General features: G+C 40.3%; 1 protein-coding gene across 5 annotated transcripts in view; it reads left to right on the top strand.

Annotated features, from left to right (window-relative positions):
* Positions 1–27,929, top strand: part of CCDC88C (coiled-coil domain containing 88C) — a 100,237-nt gene that overhangs the window by 55,305 nt on the left and 17,003 nt on the right. For all 5 annotated transcript variants that reach the window (XM_064460580.1, XM_064460579.1, XM_064460578.1 and 2 more), the window contains exons 11-20: positions 5,409–5,555; positions 6,930–7,074; positions 9,777–9,958; positions 14,183–14,320; positions 15,780–16,850; positions 19,182–19,309; positions 20,170–20,311; positions 20,870–21,058; positions 21,432–21,593; positions 22,721–22,998. In XM_064460580.1, the coding sequence (XP_064316650.1) occupies positions 5,409–5,555; positions 6,930–7,074; positions 9,777–9,958; positions 14,183–14,320; positions 15,780–16,850; positions 19,182–19,309; positions 20,170–20,311; positions 20,870–21,058; positions 21,432–21,593; positions 22,721–22,998 (2,582 nt within the window). The remainder of the gene's footprint in view (positions 1–5,408; positions 5,556–6,929; positions 7,075–9,776; positions 9,959–14,182; positions 14,321–15,779; positions 16,851–19,181; positions 19,310–20,169; positions 20,312–20,869; positions 21,059–21,431; positions 21,594–22,720; positions 22,999–27,929) is intronic.

Genomic DNA, 27,929 nt, shown 5'->3' with positions numbered 1-27,929 from the left:
TAGTCATTTACAGCTATGCCCATCATGGAATTATTAATTAACTTAGGCTGGAAAGGACCTTGGAGATCATCTAAACAAATTCATTGCTCACAGCATGGCTGACTTTAAATTTAGGTCAGGCTGCTCTTATTTTCTGTCCTTTCAGATCTTTGAGCCATTCTCCACTAAACTCTCAATAATCCACATATGTTACACTCAGCTGAAGTCAAAAATCCAGGCTTGCTGAACACATGGAGGTTCAGTAATTGACAACCTCACTATAATTAGATAAAATCCCACGTCTGAGGTAGAAGAGTGGTGTTGAAACTCACATTTGCCAGTCCTCTGGCTGAGAATTCAGACCTTATTTCTGCTCTATAAACTCTAGTTTGTAGGTGATTCCCACTCCCACCCCCTCTAACCTAAGGGGCCAGCTAGCTGCTGCTTCTTATGAATAGGTTCACTAAAATGGATGGTTATTAAATGTAGTAATAGACTACAAAAGCTTGTCTTCCCTCTAAGTAATTCCCAGTTTACGTTAGGATGTATGAAACACTGACTCTCTGTTTTCTTCCCTCAAGCTGGCAAATCAGTCGTGCATTAGCCTGGCACACTAGCTATCAGCATGGCATCCTGGCTGTGCACTAGAGTCACTTTGCTTCTACCTGCTGCTCAGATAATTTAGCTGGGGCTAGGAGAGGAGTTTTTTAGTCTTGTCTTCATCTGAGATCAAGGATGTAGCTATTTCTGTTCCTGAGTTCTCAGCTTCTGTGCTTGTCCCAGAGCTAGCAGTTTCCTGCTCTGCTGTCTGCATGTTAATCTTGCTTAACATATCATTCAGTAAAGAGATCTCCACTTCAGTTTCAAATTTGCTCCAGCTTTCCTCACTCCTCCTTCCACCCTGCCAGTTTTTGGTGAAAGTATTGAATGTCAGAGATGAGTGTTGGCTCTATGAGGATACCTCCCTGAAATACAGTAGTGGGACAAAGAATGTCTCTCATCAATATGTCACTTTTCTAATTCCAGGTTGCAGTGTGGCCTCTAGCATAAGCTGTCACTGTTGTAGGGGCTGAGCTCTTCTAATATGTAGCAGGATTGCACAGCTGTCTGCAGGCTGCTCTGTGGTCTAGAATAGCCAGAGTGTTTCACATTCTCACCACTCCCTCTTCCATCGTTGATCAAGTCTTGGCACAGCCATGGACTGCCAGTGTTGAGCAGTGGCAGTGTCAGGCAAACTCCACTGGTTTTCATGCTGATACATTTAGAGGGTTCCATAGGGCACTACTCCAGTCTTCTTTTTATGGTCATGGAGTAGCAAAAAGGCTGAGCATAGCAGCCACTACTCAGCTTTCCATGGTCCCTCAGTTTTCTGTCTTACCTGTCTCATTTCCTCTGCCCCTCCGAAAGGGTTAATGGCTGGAGTCAGTTCAGTGTCTGCTCAGATTCCTCCTACTACCTCAAAAACTGGCTTACAATTCCAAGTTGTAAGATACGTATAGGGATGTAATATGGTAGAGATTTTTTGCACTAGACCATACAGTGCTGATTCATCTTGTGGCATTTACTGGTTGTAGCTGGCTTCCTAAGCTTTAAGTCTCAAGACCTGAACAAATAGTACAGAGGCACAGCAATGAAAATGTAGGTGCGTAAAGTACAGCATAAGCCACTTTTCTATGGTAACGTGATACCTTAAGGCCCATAGGGTCTTGACAGGGTTGTTAATAAGCAGTGCCAAACTGGTATGTGAGAAGAAAAAGTGGGTTTACCTTTGTGTGTCAATGCAGAAATCATTGAGCACTTAAAAATCTTTTCCTTCTTGTAGCTCACATAGACATTTGGTAGTTTGAGCCAAAAAGATAGAATGTGCTCTGTGTATGATGCCATGACAAGCTTTAGGAATTGCAAGCAAGTTTACAAGTAGTTTCTGAAAGCACGTGATACAATTCAGCAGTGGTGGCAGGAAGACATTTAAGGAGCTATTGCAGAAGGAGCAAGTTTTTCTCTGAATGTAACACATTTAGGCATGTGTGGTGTTTGCCTTCTGTGTACGTCTTGACAAAGTTGTTCAGAAATCACACTTTAATTTGACCATCGTTCAAGGGACATGGAGGTGAACATGTTCTGGAGACCTTCCTGCTGGGGTGGCTAAATGAGGTGGTAACTGTGAACGTGGACGAACAGGCTTAATGCAGGGCTTCCTCCAAAGAGGTGCTTCTCTCTCCAGTGTAAAGCTTCCCTCTAGCATTCCTCTGCACCTTGTGCTGCTCCAGGAGATCAGATTATTTTTCCGAGGCCAGGGAGTTTGCCTTATCCATTCTTCTTCTTTCTCACTGCAGTCACATTTCCATGCAGCATGACAGGAGGAATTTCCATGAACACTAAAAAAAAGCAAAAGCATCCTTGTATGTTTTCATATAGCTGTCCAAGGCAATGTGTGATTGTCACGAGATGTTAACTGAATCACGACTCAGTAGGGGCAGCTTCTGAACTGCCAGAAGGGAGGGGTTTGAACTCTGTTGTATAACTGGGACTGGATGCATGTGCAAATTCTCTAGTTTCAGATTTAAACAATCTGATTGCTACTTCAGTTTCTGAAAATGTTTTCCAGTAGCAACACACCCATTTACTCCCAGAGTTAATTGTAACCATATGAGTACACAATGCACATTCTTAAAGCTATTCCAAGGCACAGTGATACAGGATCAAACCACAATATGTATTTTAGAAACTACAAAAGTAGAATTCTATACGTTGGATATTAAGCCATCACAATTTAAGTGGTATAAAACAAAGGGTTGTTTTAATCCCTTGCCTAGTAAATTCAGTGTATTTTAAAAAAAATATACAGCCAACTATTTTTGCTGTCAATTTAAAAATAAACTCATAGTTACAAAATAACATTGGTGGGTTTATTAATTAAAGAAAAAATAAACCTTAATTCCAGTGGAAGCACCACCACCTGCTGATTGTCTAACAAGTGTTATTTGTAGCCAGACACACTTTTAGGTCAACTGTGTTATCCCAGCAACTTCTGGGAGATGTTAGTGCTGACATGTTCTAGTTAGGACAGTTTTACCTTCCAGGCCTTGAGATGTAACTCTACAAGGCTCCCAGCTCCCATGGAGTAATTATTTAAATAATATGAACTTCTCAATATTAAGACAACCTCAGATCACGGGTACACCAGTGAGCAATGATGGCCTTGCCATAGCAGGCATTTCCACCAGGTTATTAATTTAAGATTTCATCAGAACTGCTTTGAACTGACATGTCCGCCCCTCCTGGGCACTCAATGGAAAGTGCTTCAGTCTTCCATATATTGCAGCTCCCAGTGATGTATGGTTTGTACCAGAGCCTGGATATGTGTGTGTGCTTGGCACGTAGCTTGACTCTTCATGAGACACTAAAATAACTAGTTCCTGCTTGGTAGGCAGTTTTGGGGATAGTTCTGAGGCCATGTTTTTGAGGTCAGACACCACCTTACTTCTTAGGGCTGTGGTCCAGATTGAGTGTGATGATCTAGCAAAGTAAACTCTTGCCATGCTGCTGTTCCAGTACAGGTATTCTGGCAGCTTATGACACTCAGCACATTGTGTTATGTACTTCCTCTGGTCTGTCATCTGTTTAGTGTCAGCTTTTTTAGTTTGCCCACCCTGAAGTGACCCTGTTAGATCAGACTTGGCCCAAAATGCTGGTTCTATAAAATCAGTCTTCCAGTATTGTCTGAGTAAGCAAATAGCTAAAATAATAACGTTAATTGTGTTAGTTGAACCACTTTACAAGCACTAACATACTTGCCCTTTTAATGCTACTGTAGTAGGTAAATTTTTCCTCTCACATTTTGCAAGTTGGTAGCTGACCTACTGAGAGATCAAGGGTAATAGGGTATTACATAAGGTAGACTTTCCATATTATGCCATCTACAGTCAAGATGCAGCAACTAAGATTACTTGCTATATAAGGCCATTAAATCATTGCCCCATGTAGTATCAAAAGGCAAGACGAGAGGCTATCATCAGACACTCTTATCTTGTGCTTTACAGCCATCTTCTTTTTTCCCCCCCTTTTTTTTTTTAAGTAACTGAGCCCCTTAAGGCCTCCTAAGGCTGATTCTTCCCCCCAAAATGAGAAGATAGCTGCTGATTAAGCAGTGCAAGTGGTTTGCTCATGCCTGGTGATCTTTCAGGAATCTACTTGGTTTGGATGTTTGTGGTCTGAGAGAGCAGACATGAACACAGATGTCAGCAGAAGCTTCACATTTTGAAGACGGTTGTCCAGGAATAAACTTGGCAAGCCATAAGCATTTTATCCGGCCTGTGTGCACATTTTCTGTCATTGGAGCAGGGGAAGGAATGGGAGGAGGAGGGAGGAAAGCAAAGACAGGCAACAGAAAACTTTAGAGCATCAAATAATCATCTTCTTCCCCCATTATAACTCTTCTGGGCAAAAATCCATCCTGTACTGTATGCATTTAATCTTTTAAATGCTGATACATTCCTGCCAATAAAGATTCTGTCTCTGACTGAAGACTTATCTGAGGATCAACAAGAGTAAAAGCTAGCAATGAGGTATTATAACTTGAAATAAGACATACTTTAAATGTGTTTAAAACGTGACCAAGAATACATGGCCAGATCTTATGCTTTGGACATTTCATATTTCTAGAGATGAGATATTTGAATGCACAGAGCTTTGTTTGTTGCTTTGCACGGAATGTTTGGAGTGCAGTGTATGTAACTTGTTTCTGATTATGTGGCTACAGCAGAACAGCAAGTTAAGCTTTTACTCAGAAAAACAGATACCAAAGCTGTAATGGATAAGTGATATGGCTTGTGCAGTTAATGCTCATGTGTTTATTGTGTGTGTTAAGTATAAAACAACTTCTCTTGTTCAGTGAATCAAAATTCTGTTCATGAGAGAAACTATTAGACATTTTCATGTAAGAGTACTGAAACAGGGATATGGATAGAGTATATATTGATAGATAGTGCTCTCCAATGTGCTTTGAATACACTATAACATCCCTTGAAAGTAAATAAACATAATCTATTTTGAAACTGGGGAAACTGGGGACTACAGTGAATTGGCTAAGGAAATAGTAGTATAGCAGTGGAATTGGAATTGAACAGTTGCTCTTCTGTGTCTTTGGTGCATCTCTTGATCTAGCCTCATATAAAGCAAAACGAACTCCATTAAACTTCTAAAATTCTGGAAAAAACCAATAAGGAATATTAGATTTACTTGCATTAATGACACAGACAAACATAGTATAATCTCCCATTCAAATGTCAGGTAAAAACTTTTTTATGAAACAGAGAAACATTTCGGATTTATTTCTTGTGTTTTACAATGTCAGTTTATGAAAGAACTGACTTTTCAAAGACCAGGTGGCATGTCAAAAGATTAACATTGTTACTTTTTCTCCCTAGGAGTTAAGAGAGGACAACATCATATTAATTGAAACAAAGGCCATGCTAGAAGAACAGCTAACAATGGCAAGAGCTCGTGGTGATAAACTGCACGAATTAGAGAAGGAAAATCTGCAGTTGAAATCCAAACTTCATGATGTAGAGCTGGTATGCCCTCTCTTTGTCATTATGCTAATTTTTTTAACTTAAATTTTTTATGCTAGGTCACAGATTTGTCACAGAAACCAGTGGATACAGGCAAATAAATCAAGAGTGCTTTTAAAGATGTCTTTAGTTTGAACTTTGTGTACATGCTTTCTTGAAATATTATATTAGCAGTGTAAATATTGCCAATGCTACTTTTATACAAGAAGGTATGTCACAATTTAAAAATACAGATTGCTTTCATACATACTGATAACGGAGATGTTAAAATTTGACAGTTAAGTAGAAATCTCTTAGATATAGGAAATGAAATATACTGTAGTAAATTATCTTTCTTCTTGAAAACAAAACCCCCAGCCATTACAATGACTTTCAGAATCCATTACTGCTATAAAGGACACAAAACTCCAAAATTTATTTCTCTGTAAATCAGAGACATGGCTTATTGCTTCATAGACAAGGAAACATAAGTGGCAGATTGCCTACAAACAAAAAGCAATGATGGATTTTATAATCCCACTAGAAATAATAAATACTTTTTCATCTCTTGTATTTTACTTAACAGTGCTCCTCTTATCTCTTGGGGTTTTGAATTTTTGTGGGTTTAACTGTAAAGGGTTTCCAACAAGGTTGGTTGGAAACTAAGGTGTTGAGGGTGCTGTGTGGAGTTCTGCTAAAAGACTGATTCAGGGTATTATAAGGGTCATGCCATGCTCCAGCTTTTCCAAAGTGGCTGGTGATTTTGAGTGATACTGTTCTAGGTGACTTGATGAATTTTTGGGTAATGCTTTCTGAAAACTTGGGACCCTCTGAGCTCCCACAAATGCAAATGGCCAAAATAATTACAAGAAGCAACTGTAGATTCCTTCTCCAGATCTGCATTCTGGATATTTTAAAACCCACATTATGAGGCAGATGTTACTTGCCAGTCCATATGACTGGATCCAAATTTGACATGATGAATTGGAGAAGCTCAGTAGAATTCAAGGTTATACCTGCAGAGTCTCTTCTGTGTTGGTGCATGATGCTACATGCTTTTGAAGACAGCTTCAGTCCAGCCTGCCTTACTAGCTCTGGCTTGCACTGGCCCTGTAACCACCCAGTACTTTCTCACTCCAGTCACCCTGCATCCAAGTGTGTCATGGACCTGAGCTGACTCTAAACAGGGCCAGGTGGGTGACTCTATGCTGCATTCTGTGGCACTGACGGTAGCCCACAGCAAACATTTAATGCTCTACATGTATTTCAGTATAAAAGCACACAATACTAAAGGATAATTCTACCCTCAACATGTGTTGTGCTTGTAGCAGTTCAGCTGACAGAACAATCTTGCAGATAAACTGAATGTGTATTTTCATTCATCCATGTCTTGCACAGGACCGGGACATGGACAAGAAGAGAATTGAAGAGCTGCTGGAGGAGAAGATGGTCTTGGAGATTGCACAGAAACAGAGCATGAACGAGTCTGCACACCTAGGCTGGGAACTGGAACAACTGTCTAAAAGCACAGATCTTGCAGATAGTGAGTACCGGCTGGGGTAGCAGCTGTTGTGCTTGTGGTCTCTTTTGGAGTAGATAGATTGGTTGACTGAGACAGGCCCAGAAGTTGAATCCAAGCTTTGAGAGCTTCCCTCATTCAGCCACATGACTTTGAACTTCATTTTTTGGAACTTCTAAAATGTATTCCTTCTAGTCTCTTTTACTTTATTTGGAAAGTGTTAAAATGTTTTCCTTCGATTTTGTTCATCAGAGAAAGTGACTTCTAAGTAAAATGATAAAAGTTTAAAAAAAAGCTTTTTAAATGACACAGCAGAAGTGTCACACCCAACACTGGTTACTTCTAACTGAATGGCTGGGAGGAGTCTGTGATCTTTAGTATTCTTTAGTAGAATTAGTACAGACAATTAGCTGGTCTTTAAGTCCCAGGAAGTAGTGTATGCTGAAGTCATTTATTTTTACTAGGTACTGAAAAATGTGTACAGTTAAAATAACTGGCTGATTATTTTTTTGGAATGGTTGATTTTATTTCCGTCACTATCACAAACATAACTAATGCTTCATTCACCAGTCAGGTTTTAGCATTGGTTTCTGTGTCTAACATACATTCCATCTATAATACCAGCCTAAATAACAATGCTAAATGGAACTTGGGAAAGATAAGCTATTTCATGCAGTTCGGTGTGCAGCTTTTATTGATTACTCACCTGATTCTGCTAAGACTTACAAGTTTGGCTTTGTGTACCAGGAACAGTTTAACTTGGACAAAGGAATAAATCAAAGCAGCAGATGTTCAGTTTTCAGTAAAGCTGCCTAGAAAAATAGCCTTGTTTTGTAAAATAACTGAATGTGTGCCTGACACTAATTCTCAAATCTACTTGCTGTCTAGGATCTGAGTTCTCTTTACTAAGATTAATGGCTAATTAATTGCTACTTTTAATTAATAATCTTGCAGAGCAGGTTTACCGTAGCCTGAGATGTGAATGGCGCTCTATTCCTCCTTATGTGTAATCAAGGATATTGCTTATTGTATTAATCAGTGGGGAAAAACACAGTTCTCTCAACTTAATAATTTTGATAAAAGGTATTTCAGGAAAATGTAAAACTATCTAATTTTCTGGCTTGTTTCAAATAACAAGTTTTGCTCCCTTCCTGATTTATTTTCACTAGTGAGGTAATGGAAGGAAGGATGCTAGCTTTATTTTGTTATCTCTTATTTATTAATTTCTGTCAAACATAACTTTCAACAGTTGCTCAACAGAGGGGTTTAAAAAAAGTGAAAAAAGATGAGATTCCTTCACTGCACTAATGCTTAGCGTTTCAGCACTGGATCTCCAGAACCTCTCTGATTAACCAAAGAAAGAGAGTAAGAAGAACTGAGAACATCAGTAATCTTTTGTATTCAGTAGGAAAAAAAATTTAGTGAAGGAAGCCTGATTTTAAAAACCTTAAACTTTGAAACTTTTAAATTATTTCACAGAAGTGCTGTCCTACTTTTACAGTAATTGTCTTTAAGAAGTTCCATTTCAAAGCCTATTGCTGTTCTGAATGCAGCTTATTTGTACAAAGAGACTCAGTCAGCAAAGCTCTCTTAGAAGACCACCTGTTCCTGGATTTCATGTTGAGTGTGAGGGTGGCAGATAACAGATTTTACCTGCTAGTTTGGAATATCTTATTCAAAATAATTTTAAAAATAAGCTTGGGAAAAAGTCTTTTAGTTGGGCTTTGCTTCAGGACAGAACTCAAGTGGAGTATTTAGTAAATATTTATTCTTCAAGTCTTCATTTGGCCAAACCTCTCCAGGTGATGCTCTGTAAAAGAGACAAATGGGATTTCACCATTCTCAGAAACTTGCCGATTCTAAAGTGACAGTTTAGAGTCTGAAATTCAGTGTGCTGTATGTGGTAGTGCTGGTAATTTAGCAGGAGTGAATAATTTTGAGACTTAAAGACAGTATTAAAGTCAGTTTCATATGAGATGTGGTTTTGAGGTGAAGGGTACCAATTATTCTATGTGAAACAGAAGGTTGCTCTTATAATTATTCAGGTGCTGAGCAGAGAAATAAACAGAACAATGAGGCTACAAATACTTAAATAACATCTCTGTTGTAAAACTTGCATAAATTTTGTTAGTTCTGAGATTTCAACTTCAGACACTTCTGTATGATCAACATTCTGATGGATGTCTTGTGCTTGTGCACCTAGTAGTAAAATATTCTCCCTAATTCAGCATATTCTTCATGAAGTAGTTGTGGATGTAAGCACTGGAACTCAATTTTGTAAGAATTTTTTCTGTAACTAAATATGATCAAATACCAACGTTTCCACTAGCTTTTGGGAGTGCACCATCTTGCTGTTTTAGCAAACACTTTGCAGTTGTTTTTCTGCCTCAATTTATTTCCTCTGATGGAAGTAGGAGAGGGTATCAAAGTATATTTTGCTACTAATATTAAACATGCTGCTAACATGGTTAAAGCAACTTTGAGAAGAGTTAGGAAAGTAAGTAACTTTCAGGATGGTTATTTGTTCAGATACTTCCCTATTTATTAAAGACAACTGTTATCTGTTAAAATGGGTTCTCTTTTTAGCAAAGTGTTTACTTAGCAGTCAAGCTAAAATGATAAGGATCTGGCTGCAATTTTCATCATACAAGTGAATCTTAAGGACCTAGGAAGGGAGATGTTTGTGAATTGGTTAGTACCATCTTCTGATTCTCGTGTTTCAACAGCCAGAAAGTCCTTTGTGTTTGAGTTGAATGAATGTGCTTCAAGTCGCATACTGAAGCTAGAGAAGGATAATCAGAGCTTGCAGAACACAATCCAAGAGCTGAGAGATGCCTCCTTGACCTCCAGAGAGACCAGCTTAAAGTTTGTGGAACTGGAAAAGGAAAATCAACGGCTTAGCAAAAAGGTAATTTGCTTACAGGAACAGAGCTCTTCAGTTTTTAACACAGTGCACGCAGGGCTGTACGGCATTCCTGAATGACAAGGGATTGCAGGGAATTCACCCATATTCCCTAGAAGACTGGACATGTTTTTGGGCCCGTCTGTTTGATTGTGTTGTAACATTGGTGTATTCTATTGTCTTCCACTTCTCTGCCTGTCTAAGTGCATCATTGTAAGCAAAAGTGACCGTTCCTGTTTCATAAAAGCTGTCTTTCAGTGCTCATTTGCCCCTGTCAGATTGTACTGTTGATTGTGTCCCTTTCTGTGTTACGATAGTTCCTACTAGACAAGGAAGCCATGGCCACATTGAACTATTTTGTTTGTTTGAAAGTTTAATATTGTTTCCATTTAAGTCAAATAAATCACAAAGGAGAATTCAGGTGAGTATATTTTTAAATAAGTCTTTTTACTGCCCATAGTTCTGGATCAGCTCTTTGACTTGTCCTTTTGGCTATTAGAAGTTCTCTAGTGTCTCCCTCTCTGCAAAGATCTGGGTTCTTTTAATCTTTGTAACAAACATGCAGGTCATCACTTCTTAAATTTATTTTATATATACATGTGTTACACTCTGTTATTAAGTGTGATTACATTTAGCTCAAGTGCCAGCTCAGTGCTTGTCCTTGTGAAACACAGTGCTCAGTTCACCCCCAGCCACTAGCTTTATTTGTCTTGCTAGTAACTTGCATAGTGAACTCTGATTAATTGCGTCAAGGGCCAGTGGGGAAGGAGGCTGCTTGCTAGTCTGAGTGTAAAAAAACTTCCATATCAGTTTTTTCCACATTTGTACCTTTGCTAAATTATCTAGAATATAAGGCTCATTCCTCCTTTTCCCATTACTGCTATCACCTCAGTGTGTGAGACGTTGATACAAAGATTTCAATCCTCTCTGGCCTGCTTGTGGCTACCTAGATGCTTTAAAGAACAAGGGGAGAAAGAATCTGGATATGGAATGCTGGTCATGGATTACCAGATTATAACTAGCAGAGTGCCAGTTTCTCTGATGGGGTGAACGGGTATCCATCACTGAATCACTCTATCTTCTGGAGAGATTCTTTTGCCAAGTTGAGAGACCAGTTCTGCGTATTGGTTTTCTTCACTGAACAAAGAAAACTACAAAAATCCAGTTCACTATACTCCTTCCACGCTCCCATTTATGACCTGTTGCATAGGAGTAATTCACTCCAACTCTTACATTACATGCTTAAAATTTGAGATTGAGGCATATAAAGCACTCAGCAGATACCTGTGGTGTATCTGCAATTTAAGTCACTTGAACAACTGTGGTCAACCTTTGGCTTTGCCCCAGGCACATTCCTGTGGGCACCTCTTGTTATGGCACTGTATTAGTGCCAACAGTTGTGATTCCAGACTTAGTCTGATGTTTTTGATGATGATGAATGCATTGGCATGGTGGGGTCACCTACAGGTCTGATAGTTAAATAAGACAAAAACCAGTAGTGGGGAATACCTGTGTGGTGAAAGGGGCGTACTGTATGCATCAGACAGATGAGAAAATAATGGCATTTAAAAACAGTGCTATTAAGAGCAGTTGAAATGCATGAACTCTTCACCAGAGAAGCACAGAATATGGTGGGAGCTGTTGACTGAATACCACAGGCCAGTCAAGTCAAGATGGACTTCACCTCCCATTCAGGGAGATATGGGAAAACAAGGTAGTAGACAGTATTCTGTAGTCACTGTGAGGGATACAGGTGTCTCCCAGTGTATGGAGACCTGATACATGATATGTCAAATAATCTTGGTTTTTATAGAATCATGGAATAGTTTGAGTTGGAAGGGACCTTTAGAGATCATCTAGTCCAACCCCCTGCAATGAGCAGTGCCATCTTCAGTTAAATCAGGTTGCTCCATTCAACCTGACCTTGAACATTTCCAGGGATGGGGCCTCCACAACCTCTCCAGGCAACCTGTTCCAGTGTTTCACCACCCTCATCACAAAAAATTTCTTCCTTATATCTAGTCTGAATCTACCGTCCTTTAGTTTAAAACCCCTTGTCCTATCGCAACAGGCCCTGCTACAAAGCTTTTCCCCATCTTTCTTGTAAGCTCCCTTTAAGTATTGTAAGGGCTCAATAAGGTCTCCCCGGAGGGTCCTCCAGGCTGAACAACCCCAATTCTCTCAGCCTTTCCTCATAGGAGAGGTGTTCCATCCCTCTGATCATTTTGAGGCCCTACTCTGGATCCACTCTAACAGGCCTGTGTCTTTCCTGTACTGAAGACTCCAGAGCTCAATGCAGTACTCCAGGTTGGGTCTCACCAGAAGTTCCTCAATCTGTTGGCCACACTTCTTTTGATGCAGCTCCAGATACAGTTGGTTTTCTGGGCTGCGAGTGCACATACTGGCTTATGTTTGGCTTTTCATCCATCAGTACCCCCAAGTCCTTCTCAGCAGGGATGCTCTTAATCCTTTCATCCCCCAGCCTGTATTGATAACCCGGGTGCAGGACCTTGCATTTGGCCTTGTTGAACCTCATGAGTTTCACATGGGCCCACTTCTCAAGCTTGTCCACCGAACAGTCCACCCATCAAATCTGTATTTCCCCAGTTTAGAGAGAAGGGTGTTGTGGGGGACCATGTCAGAAGTCCTGATAGACGACATGCGTAGCTCTTCCTTTTGTCCACTGATATAGTCACTCCATCGTAGAAGGCCACTAGGTTTGAGATGTTTGAATTTTATACAAGCAAGTATAAAGACACAGGACCAGAGATAAAGAAGTGTTTTTCTCAGAAGTTGTATGCCTCTGTTTCTTTTTTTGGTAAATCTGCTGAAATACCTGTACTGAAATCTTGCCTTGCTAAAGTCATTTAACTGGATTCAGATTTCATGCACTGTCTGAGACTTTTAAAAATTCTCCAAGTATGCTTGGCTGTCTGCTGACTAGTGTTTGGAAGGGTCAGGTAGCCAGAACAGGATTATTCAGGTAGTACAAGAGGAGATGATATGAAGGAAAAGTCACATATGTATTTTTACTTTCTTGCAAGGTTTTCAGAGGACCTAAGAATGGAAGAGCCTCCTTTTAGGCACAGTCGAGTCACAGCAGTCCAAGTACCTATCTTTTTTCTCTGCATTCTGAACTTCTTGGATTGAAACAGGCTGTAAACAGTAGTTTTTCACTTGCCCCCAGTTTTCTTGGAAGTGCTAATGAAGACCAGCTATTGCTGAGTTTCTGAGTTGATGTTCCAGCTTTCTCTGAACAGCTTCTTTGAGACCAATGAGCCTTAACATGTTATATTTCTAACTGTTAAGCCCTTCTTATCTCCAGTCTGGGCACTCCTTGCTTGTTTAAACATTTTCTGTAATGAGGCGCATGTTGACATAGGCAGAGCCCAGCCTCCAGCAATTTCCCACTTGTAAGAATTATTGTTAATACCTTTTTCATTGACATTTTCACTGTTGGCAAAGGCCATAATACCGACATAAAAAAATGAGCTGCTACTTGTGCAGAGCTGTAGGTGCTCACAGTACTTTACAAGCGTAAAAAGAAATACTTCCTGACTTGGGGAGCCTAGCTTTCTGAATCATTTGCTTTGAAATACTGAAGAACTACTGCTTTTCATTGCTTAGTGCGTTATGACTACAACTTTCAAAAAAAGGGAGTAAGAAGTTATCGTTCATTGTAGGACTGGGACCTTATTCACAAATCTTTCAAATCCAGTACTGACACCTGCTGGGGAAAACAGTGGGCCAAGAGAGCATGGGGAAGGTAGACTTGGAGACTCTAGTGCTTTTCCTCTGTTCCTGATTTTTTTAAACAATTCTGTTGCTTACTGAATGGTCTTAATAACTTTTCCTGCATTCACTGGTAGATTAAGGCCATCAGTGATGGAGAGGCTAGGAGGAGGCAAGTCCCGCAGAAAGGTGAGCACCAGAAATTCAATCACTGATACCAGCACAACAGGGCATTCAGGCAGGCAGGTGAAGCATTTCTTACTCCTGTACCTTCATATGCTCTGATCTTAATGGGCTTGAAGGAGATTCTTGGTACTGTGAGAAAAACAAAACAGTCCATTTCCTCCTCTGAGACTGGCAAGCTGCAGAAGGGAAGGATTATGTGTTTGACCCATGGTGCCCATCTGATTCCTCTCTGGTCTTCAAAATAACTTAAAGTGCAAACAGTCATTGTGCCGAGTTGTGGCTGATGTATTTTGGTGTGTTCTTTCCACACAGATTGAGAAGTTGCAAAATCAAATTGAAAAAGAGAAGCAAAGTAATCAAGATCTGGAGACCTTGAGCGAGGACCTGATAAAAGATAAGGAACAGCTACAAGTCAATATGGAGACTTTAAAAGCTGACAAAGACAGACAGGTGCAAACTTCACAAATGTAATATAAAAGTATATGCTCAATAATGGTAATTTACTGATGCCATTTAGAGCATCTGGTTTTCTTAAGGGAGATGGAAATCTGAGAACTATTAAGTGCAGGTTGAACTTGTTCAAACGTAGGTAAAAGGTTTCTTCAAGTGAAAAAGCCCAGCATGCTTTGCTGAAAAAGCCCAGCATGCTTTGGTAGCCACTGCTCCTCTAACCCCAGGTTGATCTTCAGGCTGTTATAGGGACAGACCTTCCCTCTTTGGGGAAAAGAAAAGCCCCGGGCCTTACTAAACGGGACATGAACTGGGTTTAAGATGTGCAAATAAAACCCTATTTTATTGCAGAAGATTTGTCTTCTGCCAGATGTACGTCCTGATGGGTTTGGTTGTTTCTTAGACACGCTGCCTTTTTTGCTGTATTTTAAAAAGAAATTGAGAAAGCATTTGTCTTCTGGATTGATATTTTAAATGCCCTTCAGCTTTTGCTACTGTGCTGCAGTTAATGTACAATGCCTTGAAACTATCCTATTATAGGTGCAAGGTATCATCTATATTAATTTGACTACAAAAGAAAATATAAACACACATCATTGGAGGCTGGTCTATATATTTTCAACCTGTACTAAAATTTACTCCAAGATTTGTGAGGTGAAGATTAATACCAAAATGTCTTATTTGTGTAGTGCTTTTCATCTTGAAGGATTCTTGCCCAGACTTCTACCTGGGAAACTGCACTTTATCACCAAAGTCCTACAATTCAGTTAGAATACATATAGACTCTTTATGGTAAGAATTAATAAATACTTCATAGGTAGGGCAGGAAGTAAAAACAGAAGTATCGACTGTCAGAAAAGGGCAGATTCTGATTTTTTTCAGGTATAAGTCTCTTGATTTCTGTGGATGTAGTCTAGGTGAGGTTCAAATGCATATTGCAGTCTAAATCACAATTGCTTCAGCTGAAATTTGGCCAGTGGTGTGTGTGTTCTGCTTTTACCGAAAGTGTGTCCTCAATGAGATCTATAACTGCTATAAATATTCAAACATTTTGTGGTTTCTGATGCTGTATCAGAGAGAATTTTTGTCTTCAGATCCTGAAGATGTGAATGTAAACTTAACCAGAAAGATACCTTTTATTAGGAATGATTCTTAACAAAGCATCCTCTCCATGGTGTTCTCTGAAGGTCACTTGTCCACTTTATTCATCTGCTTTGACCTTCTTAGTTGGTAGGAATATAGCACCATTTCTAATTTGTTAGAATCCCATGTACAGGAGGTAACAATTTTTTTTTCATGTATTTATGTTGTTGGTTTTAGTCAGGGAAAACTGTTGAGGAATCTGTCTTGGATTAAATGGGCATGGTTTTGTCCTGTCTGCTTCAGGACTAATTAATACTGCACATTGTAAGGTAGATGAGTAACATCTGCATGAATCTTGTTGTTATTGTTCATGTAGATAAAGGACCTTAAACAAGAAAATTTTCACCTTAATCAAGTGGTCTTATCCCTGAGACAAAGATCTCAAGTGAGCAGCGAGGCAAGAGTAAAAGATATTGAAAAAGAGAACAAGATCCTTCATGAAACAGTTACAGAGACTAGTAGCAAACTGAGCAAGCTGGAATTTGAGAAGAAGCAATTGCAAAAGGATTTTGACCAGGTTAAAGAAAAAGTGGAAAGAGTGGAAGAAATGGAAAAAGAGCTCCATCGGCTGGAGAGAGAGAATGAACAGCTCACAAAGAAGGCAGCAACAATGAAAGTAGTGACAGAAAAAGTTGAAGTTCTTGAGCAGGAGAATGGGGATCTGGAAGTGGAAAATAGGAAACTAAGAAAATCCCTGGACACACTGCAGAATATTTCCATCCGGCTAGGGGACATGGAAAGGGACAAAAAGCAATTGGATGAAGAAAATCTGGAACTCAGGAGGGTGGTGGAGACCATGAGATTTACCAGCACAAAAATGGCACAAATAGAAGCAGAAAATAAAGATTTGAAGAGGGAGAAAGAAGACTTACGGAAGAATGTGGAAATGTTAAAAGCAACGACCAAGAAGTCAGAGAGGCTGGAGTTAAGCTATCAGAGCATCAACTCTGAAAACCAGAGACTTCAGCAAATCTTGGAGAACAGCAGCAAAAAGGTCCAGGAGCTAGAAAAAGAAGTACAGGGAATGGAAAGTGAAAATCAGGTCCTCCAGAGAAAGCTTGAGGAGCTAAAGATTTCTGCCAAACGACTAGAGAGGTTAGAAAAGGAGAACAAAGCCCTAGAACAAGAAGCCTCTCAGCTTGAGAAAGACAAAAAAATGTTAGAGAAAGAAGCAAAACGACTTTGGCAGCAAGTGGAGCTGAAAGATGCTATTTTAGATGATACTACAGTAAAGTTGGCAGTTGCTGAGAAAGAAAACAAGACACTAGAAAAGGAAATTGCTCAATTCAGAGATTCATCTAATAAGCTGAAAGAATTTGAAAAGGACAATAAGGATCTTATAAAGCAAGTTACAATTGATAAAAGAACACTAGCCACATTGAGAGAGGTAAGCAAAATAATACTACTGGTTTCAATGAGATGCTCTTTTCTCGGCTCTGTGAAATACCAAAGGGAGACAGCTGTCTCGTGACTATCTAATACATGGGCTAGGAAATCTTCACACCCTTAATAGCCATCCCTGGGTAGTGTTGCCTTGGAAAGTGGAACCTGCCAAAAACTGCAATGTACGACTCTGTGCTCACAAGCACAATGTCTCCAAATGACATCTTTTTCAATGCAGAATAGGGTTTTAACACAGCTCCCATGTGGTAGCTGTAAACCAAAGACTTTGATACTTTCTCTAACCCTGTGACCACAGAATTGTTTGCTAACAGGATAGCTCCAGCAGGGGAGATTGACTCTTAAGCCTAGAAATTCGAGCACTTATTGAGGACACATTAACATCCCTGTTGTTTTAAAAAAGACTTAGTGAAGACAAGAACCATCCCAGATGACCAATCTAACCCTTTCAAAAACAGCTGCACAGGTTTTTGCTTTACAACTACCTACAGGGTTTTTCTCCCAAGAGCTTCCATGCAGAGTGAGAGGATGGTAAGCAGCTCTGTTAAGCAGCAGCGATCTCTTCAAGCACGCCTCTCCACCACAGAATGCAGTAACCATGCTTTTCCTAGTAGTCATCTTTTAAAAATACACAATTAGCATTAGGTGATGTATGTGCTAGAACCTGATACTCTTATGTGGTATGTGATCAGATTCAGGTTATTGCAACTTGCCCTCACTGCCTGTCCCAGCTGCAGCTGTCCTGCTGGAAACAGGATTTCTTGTGAAAGAGCATTCAGAGGAAAATGGTCCATGCTGTGGTAGCTCAGTGAAATAAGTTTAGCAAGACTAATGCAGTAAGCAGTTACTTGAAGATTTAGTTTTATTTTAGTTTTTGAAGCATCAGTATAATTTAATAATATAATTTAATAATACAATAATCAGAAACATTTGAAATGGTCGCGAGTTTTGTTGATATCCAACTTTCCTTAAAAATAAATAAAATAGCATTTCTGAAAAGGCCTCTCTTCAATCTTTCCCTTCTCAGACTTCTGCAGATTTCCAGTGGTGCAGACCTGTACAGAAGTGTATCTTTTCCTTAGTTACTTTCTATAGATTCTACAGGAGGAATTCATGGGTGGTGAAGGAACCTGTTTACAGACCATGGACTGGCACTGGCCTTAACTTTACTTTTTTTCCCTTGCCATGTGAGTGAATATGTGGCTAAATTTGAGATATAAGAGGACCCTTGAATACCTACAGTTTGTTTAACAAAGTATTTTTTAAAAAAATTTTTCTTGTTCCTGTTTGATAGCCAGGATAATCTTTTTTTCTTACTTGGGGTGCTTCAGTAACTTCACTGTTCTTTCCTCATGCCTTGTTTAAGACAACTTTTGAGCAGAATCATGAGCAATGTAGTTCTCTACGGTACATTTGCATTTCAGAGTTTGAATGGTAGGAGTCTTTGAACTTGGCTGTGTACCAAAACTGATTTGTCCCTTTTAAACATACACGCTGGTATTATGTCTTCTCAGGTCACTTCCACACAGACCACTTTAGTGGCATAACAGTAAAGCATGGCCCCAATATACCTGCTGGTACAACTCCATCAAATCTCTCCTCATATGACTTCATTGTCTAGTTCTGCTTAAGTTTCTTCCAAAGAAACCTAAATGAAAACAGAATGGGCCAGTAGGTACCGGAATAAGTGGCCATGCTCTGTAGTCTCCAGAGCTGTCCTGTCTCTTCATGACAATGTAATTATGCTTCTTAAAATTTTGGTCGTAATTTACCATATGTCAAGAAGCTGAGAGTCAATAGCAAAAATGCACTATTACCAAGTTCCTTGGTAATTACATCTTAATATTATCTCAGGCAACTTTCATACTGAAGTCCTGTCACTCTGCATGTGTGCCAGTGTTGGCTTGGCTTTTCAGCAGAGCTTTTTGTCCTAGCTGAGAGGTGGGAGCTCCCTCTGCCGGCGTCTCCTGACCTGCACGCATCCCTTCTGTGGTACAAGGGCAGGATGTCTCTCCCGGCCTGCATGCATTCCCTCTTTTGGCAGGCAGGCAGGATGCCAGTGTTGGCAGAAGTAATTCAGTGCAATGAGTGAGACAAAGGCCAAAAGAAGCATTCTTCTGATTTATTCCAAGTAAACTATAAATAAAAGCAATCAGTTTAATTTTGCACTCAGCTGTCACCGATGAAGAAGTTTAGCTGACCTTGGAACTAGGATTTTATCCAATTACTTTTTCAGTACTTTTTAAAAAAAGTCTATAGTGCTGGATAATTATCACCACCCTTTGCACAGTAACTAATCATGTTAGTACTGTTATAGGATTTGGTCCTAGAGAAGCTGAAGAGTCAACAGTTGTCTAGTGAGCTGGACAAACTGAGCCAGGAACTGGAGAAGATAGGATTGAACAAAGAGCTGCTGCTACAGGATGACAACAGCAATGATGACACGTAAGGAGACAGCTCTCTTAGTCATTCTTTTGACTCTGCAGGCTTTTCTTCAGCCTAACTTAAGCCCTTTGCCTTTCTTTTTGGTTCTCGTCTGCCTCGTTCTCATTACCCGTACCAATTTTGGACATAAAGCATATTCTTCTGTGGCAAGCTTGGCAGTACCTTGTAAGTTTTGCAAAACTTTTTGGATGGAAGGAAGAAATGCCATTTTCTCTTTCCATGCTAGCCAGTGTTACTACAGCCCCCCTATACTCTCAGTAGTGTAGCTGGGTAGTTATTTCAGTGTATATTCCTCCTCATATTCTCTTCACAAATAAGAATAGTGTTCATTAAACACTGTCTGTCATTGCTCCATATAATTGGTAATCCAACCACCTGTTAATATAAACATAGATGTTGCTTAAGAAATTCCTGATTGCTGGGAATTCCTTTGCAAACCCTATATTAAGTAAGACCTAATTAGAGAAATATACCCATCTCATAGGAGACTTTAGAATCTACTGCAGATTTTTCTTTTTCTCAAGAATGTACAAAAGTGCCATGAGAACAAATTTCTGTAGTGTAATTAGGGGAAAAAGAGAAACTTACTCACTTTTAAGTTATGTAGTTCTTAACACCAGCATAATTATACAGAAATACTTAACTTTATTAAAATTGATTGGATTTTCCAAAAGCACGTTCCCCAGCTATAATGTATCAGTAACGATCCATGGCAGTAGGTGAAACATTCTCCTGATGAAGCAAACACATATAATGTAACATGTGGTAAGATCTGGAATGGGTGAAGGTGAAGTCTCCTACATATATGGTGACTCATATCCTAGTGTCAGACATTGGAAAGCTATTCTTATGTCTTTCAGAAAATACAAGATACTACAGAGCAAAACTGAATCAGCACTGAAAACAACACTAGCTGTGAAAGAGGAAAAGATCGCAATGCTGGAAGCTCAACTGAAAGACACTCAGAACTTGAACCAGCAGTTACAGAATGATCTAAATATGGTAAGAAGTTAACTGAATTTTAATTGTCCATGATGCTTTAAACTTGGCAAGAACAAGTTACCTGTACTTTGACCCCACAGACATACACACACTTACCAAAAACATTTTTTGACTAGACTGTTTTTGCTTGTCCCTTTCTATATAATGGCACCAACTTCCGCAAAATTGTTGGGCTGGGGGCACGGCAGGACTCTTTTACATAACCTCTGTATACAGATCTCTGTTTTCCCATGTTCTTTTCATTGCCATGGTGTTTTTCTACCTTGTTTAATGAGAGCATAGGCTGAGGAAGACTGCAGATGAGACATCTCACCTAAGAACAGCCTGTTTGTTAGGTGGCAGTGAGTTTGAGTCAAAGTACACCTGACCAGAGGCCAAAAGACATGGATTCCTCTACCTATCTGTGTCTCAGCTTCCCCATCTGTGAAGTCAGGGTAATGGTTCTTGACTCCCTTAAAGTCCCTACAGTGCAAGAGAGGAACTGCATATCCCATCATTATTCATACAAAACCCCACTGTTAAATCGGTGTTGAAGGCTGTTGCTTGTTGGCTTTGCAGACAAAGAAGGACTTTGATGCACTTAAGCAGACTAAACAGGATGGGCAGTATGCTCAGAGGTCACTGAGGTGTTCTGCTGAGAAACTCATTCCCAACCACCAAATGAATGAGAATTTGGAAACAGGACACCGAGAAGCTACCGTGGAGCTGCTGAAACTGAAGGACAGAGCAATTGAACTGGAAAGGAATGTAAGCCTTCTCCTATTTCCTGTTATCTCTTTAACTTCCCTTGCAATCGTGAGTCAGTTGCTGGGAACTGGAGTTTTGATTTTTTAGGAATCTGGTGGGTTTTCTGGAGGACGTGATACCCAAGGAATTTGGTAGACTCTTAGGACTGCATGGGACTTTAATGCTATATATGTCTTGTATAACATCATTGCAGGGATTAATCCTGCATGTAAGATCTGTCCTACCTTCATTTAATGCTGTCAAGAGTTTGCTTTTGCACATTTGTTGCAGAATGCTCATCACTAATTGATTCTTATCTTTGATAGGACTCCAAATGATGAGGACAGCTGTTGCATTCCTTCCTGTCACCCCTTTAATGCAATCTCTCTTTCAGAATGCAGCCCTGCATGCTGAGAAGCAGCTGCTTAAAGAACAGCTGAAGCATTTGGAAACACAGAATGTCTCCTTCAACAATCAGATCCTGACACTACAGAAGCAAAATGTCTTCCTTCAGGAGCACAACACTGCCTTGCAGACGCAGACAGCCAAACTCCAGGTCAGGACAGCCTTGCACCTCTGTACCAGAAGACTGGATTTGATTATAGCAGTGTGGAGAGGATGACAGTTAATAAAAAGAAGATTGTATTGTTAGGCCAACATAGTGATGTAAAGATGAGGTCCTTAAGGAGGAACTTATTTTGAGGTCTGACTGTCTCCAAGCTAGGAGGGAAACTGGCTCTGTAGCTAATGTCTGGTAGCTATCTTCATTAAAAAGGTAGTTATTTAGAGAGAAATGTGTAAAATCAATACAGCAAAATCCAGATGTGTTACTTCAGAAGCTGCACTTCTGGAATAAAAGATCTTTGCTCTTTTTTTCTGTTAATACCATGCCTGCAAAAGAGCCTGGAAGAAATGGGAAGAAAACACAAGTCAGCTTCCAAGAGGCATTGTAGCAAGGGGTTCCAATTACTATTTTCACACTTTCAGGCAAGATGTCGAAGTTGCAGGTGGAAAGCAGATACTCTTAAATGTTACTTTAATTTTGAAAAAATAAACTTACCTTGAGAAAGAGAACAGTTTTCAAGGACAGCATTGGATTACCTCTAATTTTTTTGATGGGAATTTCCCTTTTCAAGCTTTTCCTCTCACATGTTTACAGATTTTTTGTTTGTTCTCTTTACTTATTTCTCACCTACATTTGAAGCATATCAGCAACAAGTAAAATCAATGCACTACCTATCTACTGAAATCAGACTTGTTAGGAATGCTGCCCCCATACAGTGGTGCAGTTAATTTTCTTGAGTTTGGGTGAAGTTAGTTTTCATTGTTTGTACACAAACTTGGGGTAAATTTGGCTTTGTACATGATTCAGAGATGCAGTTGGGTTGCAAGCATTCCAGCTCATCTTGGTCGTCAGGCTCGAGTTTCTGCTAGTAAAACAGTGTTGTTTCGGTTTGGAGGTTATTCTGATGCTTTTCAGACTGCTGATAGCATGGCTTTATATGGTGCATACTACTAGCAATACCAAAACAATGCCAAGTTGTGTATAAATGTCTTAAGTCTACAAAGCAATGGATGCATTCTTGATTAACTCTATACAGATATAAGCTGCTAATACATGTTTGTTGTATGTACCAGTAGATGTAAACAAGTAGTGCTTGCTTTTTATTTGAGAAACTTTAGGTAGAAAATTCAACCCTCAGCTCCCAGAGTACTTCACTGATGGCCCAGAATGCTTTACTCCAAAATCAGCAGACAGCAAAGGAGAATGAGAATGAAAATCTCCTGAAACAGAAGGAGCAGCTGAAAGCTGAATACGAGTCATTGCTTCAGGATCATGAACATCTTGCTTCGCTGCATGAACGGCAGTCCACAGAATATGAAATGCTAATAAACCAGCACAGCTGCCTGAAAACATTGCACAAAAACCTGGATCTGGAGCACAAAGGTCTGGGTGAGAGGTACGCTCACTGCTCAGGGGTGTACTGTAGCTGGAATGTGCCCATGTTATAATCTTAGCATTACATGTTGGTCTCCAACTACAAACAGAAACTGCTGAGTAAGTTGCTCCCCTGAAAAAGCGCCTTCTCATTCTTGCTATCTTTAGATTAGATGAAAATATTTGTACCATTGTAGATTTTACACCTCTAAAGATGGCAGATCACCAATGACTGGTGATAATTAGCAAATACAGGCTTGGGTCTTGGGGATGTTTTGTCAGAAGTAACTTAAACATCTTTTACTACATTTAAGGATCTGCACTATAATAACATGCACCCTTAAAAAGATTCTCGCAGTTCTAATGTGTGTCTTTTCTAGACATACAGTACGGTCTGCAGGTCACCTAGGTGTGAATATTATGTATCCTGAGATATTTAAACTGTTGAAGATTGTGTGACATCAACCTTGTGACAAAGGAGGGTCTCTGAAGGAAGCTGCTATGAAATAGTGTTGTATTATTTTCTTTTTCTTCTCACAATCTAAGGCTTTTGTTTCAGGTCCTTCAATTGAATTGTGAAATCAGTTATCTGTTTATCATTTAGTCTCTAGTCACTGTCACTTTCTGACAATTGTGCGTGAATCAAAAAATATATATAATGCACTAGTACATAAATGCCACTGTGCCTACCCCTCAAAACTTTTCTTGTACAAATCAGTGATTTTCCTCAAAATACCTGTATTTAGGTTCAGTTTCTATGCAGGACTGAGTTAGGTTTAGAGCAACTCAGTGGTGATCTTTGGTGGGTTACAAACTGGTGCTAAACTTTTCTTTCCCAAAGAGTAAGGAGCTGGCAATACAACGTTGCGGTAGATTTTGATAAAATACAGAAATAAACCTATTGTGATTAAAATATCCACCAGGGCTGTGTGACAGGACAGCTGCTTGGCTGTCAACTAAATGAGCTGTAAGTGATTACACAGACACTGTTCCTGCTTACCAAGTCTCTCTCAGACAGATTAATGGTTCTCATTGATTCAGGCTTTGCTTGAGATTATCACACTGCGGTGTGTTGAGGCAGTTTGCTGGGTTCTTTCTTTTCTTGATGAGTACCAATTATTAAACAGTTCTTGCCTAAGGAAAAATTGAGTTTCTAAAAATAGGTTATCTCTAGTGATAAGTGCTCAGATCGCCATTATAGATATTAACAATTTGGATTGTCTGTTACCAAGATTGGGACTGCCAGTGAGAGATGTTGCAGGGGAGCAGATGGTGGCCTTTTCTATGCTCAAAGCAGGTTGGTTTTGGCAGTTCTGAGAGTGCCGTGTCCTCCTCACAGATAAGTCTCAAAAGATACTTATCAAAGTGATTTGTCCAAGGTCAGCCTGAGCCTCCATTTAGCTGTCAGAAAAAAAGAGACAAGTCACTTTTTGTGCGTATTTTGTTTTCCCTCCATCATGTGCCTATACAGTGCAGTTCAGCTGAGTGAGGGAGCGGAGGGGGGAAAGTTAGAAAAACAGCTGTAAGAAAACTGTTTTCTTTGGCCACTGAGGCATTTAACTGCTAAGGTGAAATATCTCACTTTCAACTTCAGCTAGAATGCACCACTTGCTAAATTTTCCCAGAGCAGCTCAGTATAGCCAAGAAGTTTGCTTGTGGAGTGTCTAAGAGACGGGTTTTGCTTGTCCCAAGTACAAGGTAATTGGTTTTTCTCAGTTGGTGATAGCATTGTAATCATAGTTCTGTTGCTTAAGGCAGGATTGCACTCCTGCACAAACTGAGGACTGCAGCTTGTCTAGAAAAATCCACAGCAACTTTAGTTAGCCTCTGGACTCCCAATACCATGTACAGCCAAGGTCCCCAAGGTTTGTGTAGTTCACTCTGATGCATTCTAACCACAGAATATTTTCTGCACCTGAGTAAACTTCATTAAACCTCCCTCAGCTCTATCTGCACAGTACTAGCACTGCAGTGGGGATTTAATAATGGGCTGTGTGTAACTGCAGAGAAACAGCTTGCCTGCCCAGCAAACCACAGACATGTGGGTTTGACTTAGCAGGAAAAGGAGAGTTAGTACGTTAGGATCATTTACCATTAGTAGCAGTTTCTTGACTTTGTGGTGTTTGCCTGACATCTCAGTGAACGCAGAACGGCTGGACCCTTTTGCTGCATTTTTTTTAATCGCTTTAAACATTGCACATTACTAAGGGGAGGTAATAAATTACTAGCTACAATTGATTAGTAGATCCTTGAGCATTTCATTGTGGCTTACTTTGGAGAAGTCTAGTACTGCAGACACACTGCAAAAACAGAATTCCTGCAGTGGAGGTTTAAATGTCTCAGGGACATGTATTAATGTTACCAATGGTGGCTGGCAATTATTTTTCTGGGTTCCTTTTGCCACACGCTTTTTATCATAGCTGAGCATTTTTAAAGTTCTCTGTCACAAATACCTACCCACAGTATTTCTAACAAAGCAGCAGAAAGAACTAAAACCAAAAGGAGCAAAGAGGAATAAGATTGTTTGATCCCAGGAATGGATCGCATCAGAGCCAAAATGGATTTTGTTTGCATATGTAAGAAAATCTTTTTAAAACCCCTCTGTCGAAGTGCTTGATGCCTAAAGTGAACACGAGCATTGAATTAGCCTACAGGATGGGTAACCTTTCCCAGTGGTTAGAGCTTGTCACAATGCTCAAATGCAATCTGCTCAAATGGTAGACTCTGCTGAATCTGGACTACAATAACATTTTGCCTAGGGATTTCATTAGTGCTCCAGAGATGCAGTGTCACTTGCATTTTTGCGAACAGTATCTTCTTTCTTACCTTTCACCTAATATCTAGGGGAGCAGCTGTGGTCTACTTCAGGGGTTCTCATGCTCAAAAGCAGCATGTGGAGCTGGACCAAGCTGGTAAAACTGGACCAGTATACTGCTTCCCTCTAAGTAGCCCTCTTTAAAAAATACAGGGCTTGGATAAAAATGAACAGAGCAACCCTATCATACAGAAATGGCAAAAGCATTCACAACACAGTTTCTGTAGAGGCAGCCGTGGTAATCTCTGCCAAGAGACTGACTGTGGAGTTTGTCTTCTCAGACTCTGGATTGGCACACAGTCTGTCTTAAATCCTTCTTGGAGCTGGATGCGAAACCTTCCTCTGCTTTTCAGGTTCTTCCATTTGTTGTACAGACGTTGAATTTGAAACGTCCTGGAGCTGAACTGAGGAAGAAAATATATAAATAAGGTTAATTAAACTCCACTACTGTTACTGGGAATGAATATCAAAAAGCAGCTTTTGTCTGGGAGACAGGTACTTTTCTGTGTGGCCCTTCAATGGACTGGAATTTGGAACAGGCTGGAATTTGACCCTGGGATGAAGGGAATGGTATCCTGAAAGAAAAACAAGTTGGCAGGAGTCAGTGTATTTGGTGCTGTCTGCTACTTTTGTTTTTATTTTGAAGTTTGCGTGACTGCAGAGTAGCTGTGTTCTGCATTCATCTCTGCTGGGATGAGAGTCACAGATAGTACTTGTTCTCTCCAGCTTTTACAAGCAATGCTGCATCTGACACCTAGTTGCTGTTTTAAAATTGCTTAAAAGGATGTTTCTTTGGGACTGACGCAGGTGTATCTGCCCAGGGATATTTTGGGGCAATATCATTTTATCAGAGTCACAGCAAAATGTGCTGATGACTTCTGGTATTCACTGCACCAGTGTCCCCAGCGGCTTCTGCTGGTGTGTGTGTGTGTATGGGCACAGACCCTGACAGATCCTGCCAGAGGAAAAAAATCTGACAACAGCTTCCTGTTTTGTGAAGTAGTCTCAAGCCGCCTTGTTCTTTGCAGCATTTTCTGAATGCAGGTGGTGTCGCAGCTCAGCGAGGCTGAGCCTGCCTAATCGATGCCTCTGCCAAGTATCAAGGGAGTTGTTCCACATCTCTCTCATTTTAGCATTCCAGAGATTGAAATTAAAAGCATAGTTGATGGCATCAGCCTGCTGTCTCTGCCCGTGTCCCCACCCTGAATGATGTATGCACAAATTAACACATGCAGCGTGGGAAACAAATAGGAGGGGTTGGAAACTACTGTGCTGCTAGAAAGCTACAATCTGATTGCCATTACTGAAATTTGGTGAGACGAATCCCATGACTGGAATGTGCCTATCGATGGCTACAGGCTGTTCAGAAGGGACAGGAGGGAAGAGGGGCGGAGGCATTGCACTGTACATCAAGAAATTGATGCAGTGTGAAGAGCTGTCCCTGAAGAATAACCACGAGCAGATCAAAAGCTTATGGGTGAGAATCAGAAGCAACAAAGGGAACCTTGTGGTTGGTGTCTACTACAGGCTGCCTGATCAAGGGTAGCCTACTGGCAAAGCGTTCTTCCAACTCCAGGAGGCTTTGTGCTTGCAGGCTCTCGTCCTACTGGGGGCTTCAACCACCCCAATATCTGCTGGAAAAGTAGCATGGTGAGCTGTAGGCAATCAAGAAGAATATTCCTAGAATGCATTGAGGATAACTTCTTAAGCCAGGTACTGAACAGCCCTAGCAAGGGGACGCAATACTGGACCTGAGGGTCACCAATGCAAGTGACCTCATCGGTGATGTCAAGATTAGAGGCAGCCTGGGCTGCAGCAATGACATGTTGGTGGCATTCACACTCCTGAGGGATATGAGGAAAGCTAAGAGCATAGACAGGACCCTAAATTTTAGGAAAGCAGAATTCCAGCTCTTCAAGAAGTTAGTCAGCAGGTCCCCCTGGGAAATGGCCCTCAGGAACAAGGGAACAGAACAGAGCTAGCAGATCTTTAAGGATGTGTTCATACGGTGCAAGAGCTCTCAGTTCCCAGGTATAAGAAATCAGGCAAGGAAGGGAAGAGACCAGCATGGCTGAGTCAAGACATACTGGTCAAACTAAAGAAGATGATGAACTGCACAGGCACTGGAAGCAGGGACA

This window comes from Phalacrocorax carbo, chromosome 9 (assembly GCF_963921805.1).
Source record: "Phalacrocorax carbo chromosome 9, bPhaCar2.1, whole genome shotgun sequence".
Classification (NCBI taxonomy): domain Eukaryota; kingdom Metazoa; phylum Chordata; class Aves; order Suliformes; family Phalacrocoracidae; genus Phalacrocorax; species Phalacrocorax carbo.
The sequence above is the reverse complement of the archived record's forward strand: the minus strand, read 5'-3'. Positions and strand labels throughout refer to the sequence as shown.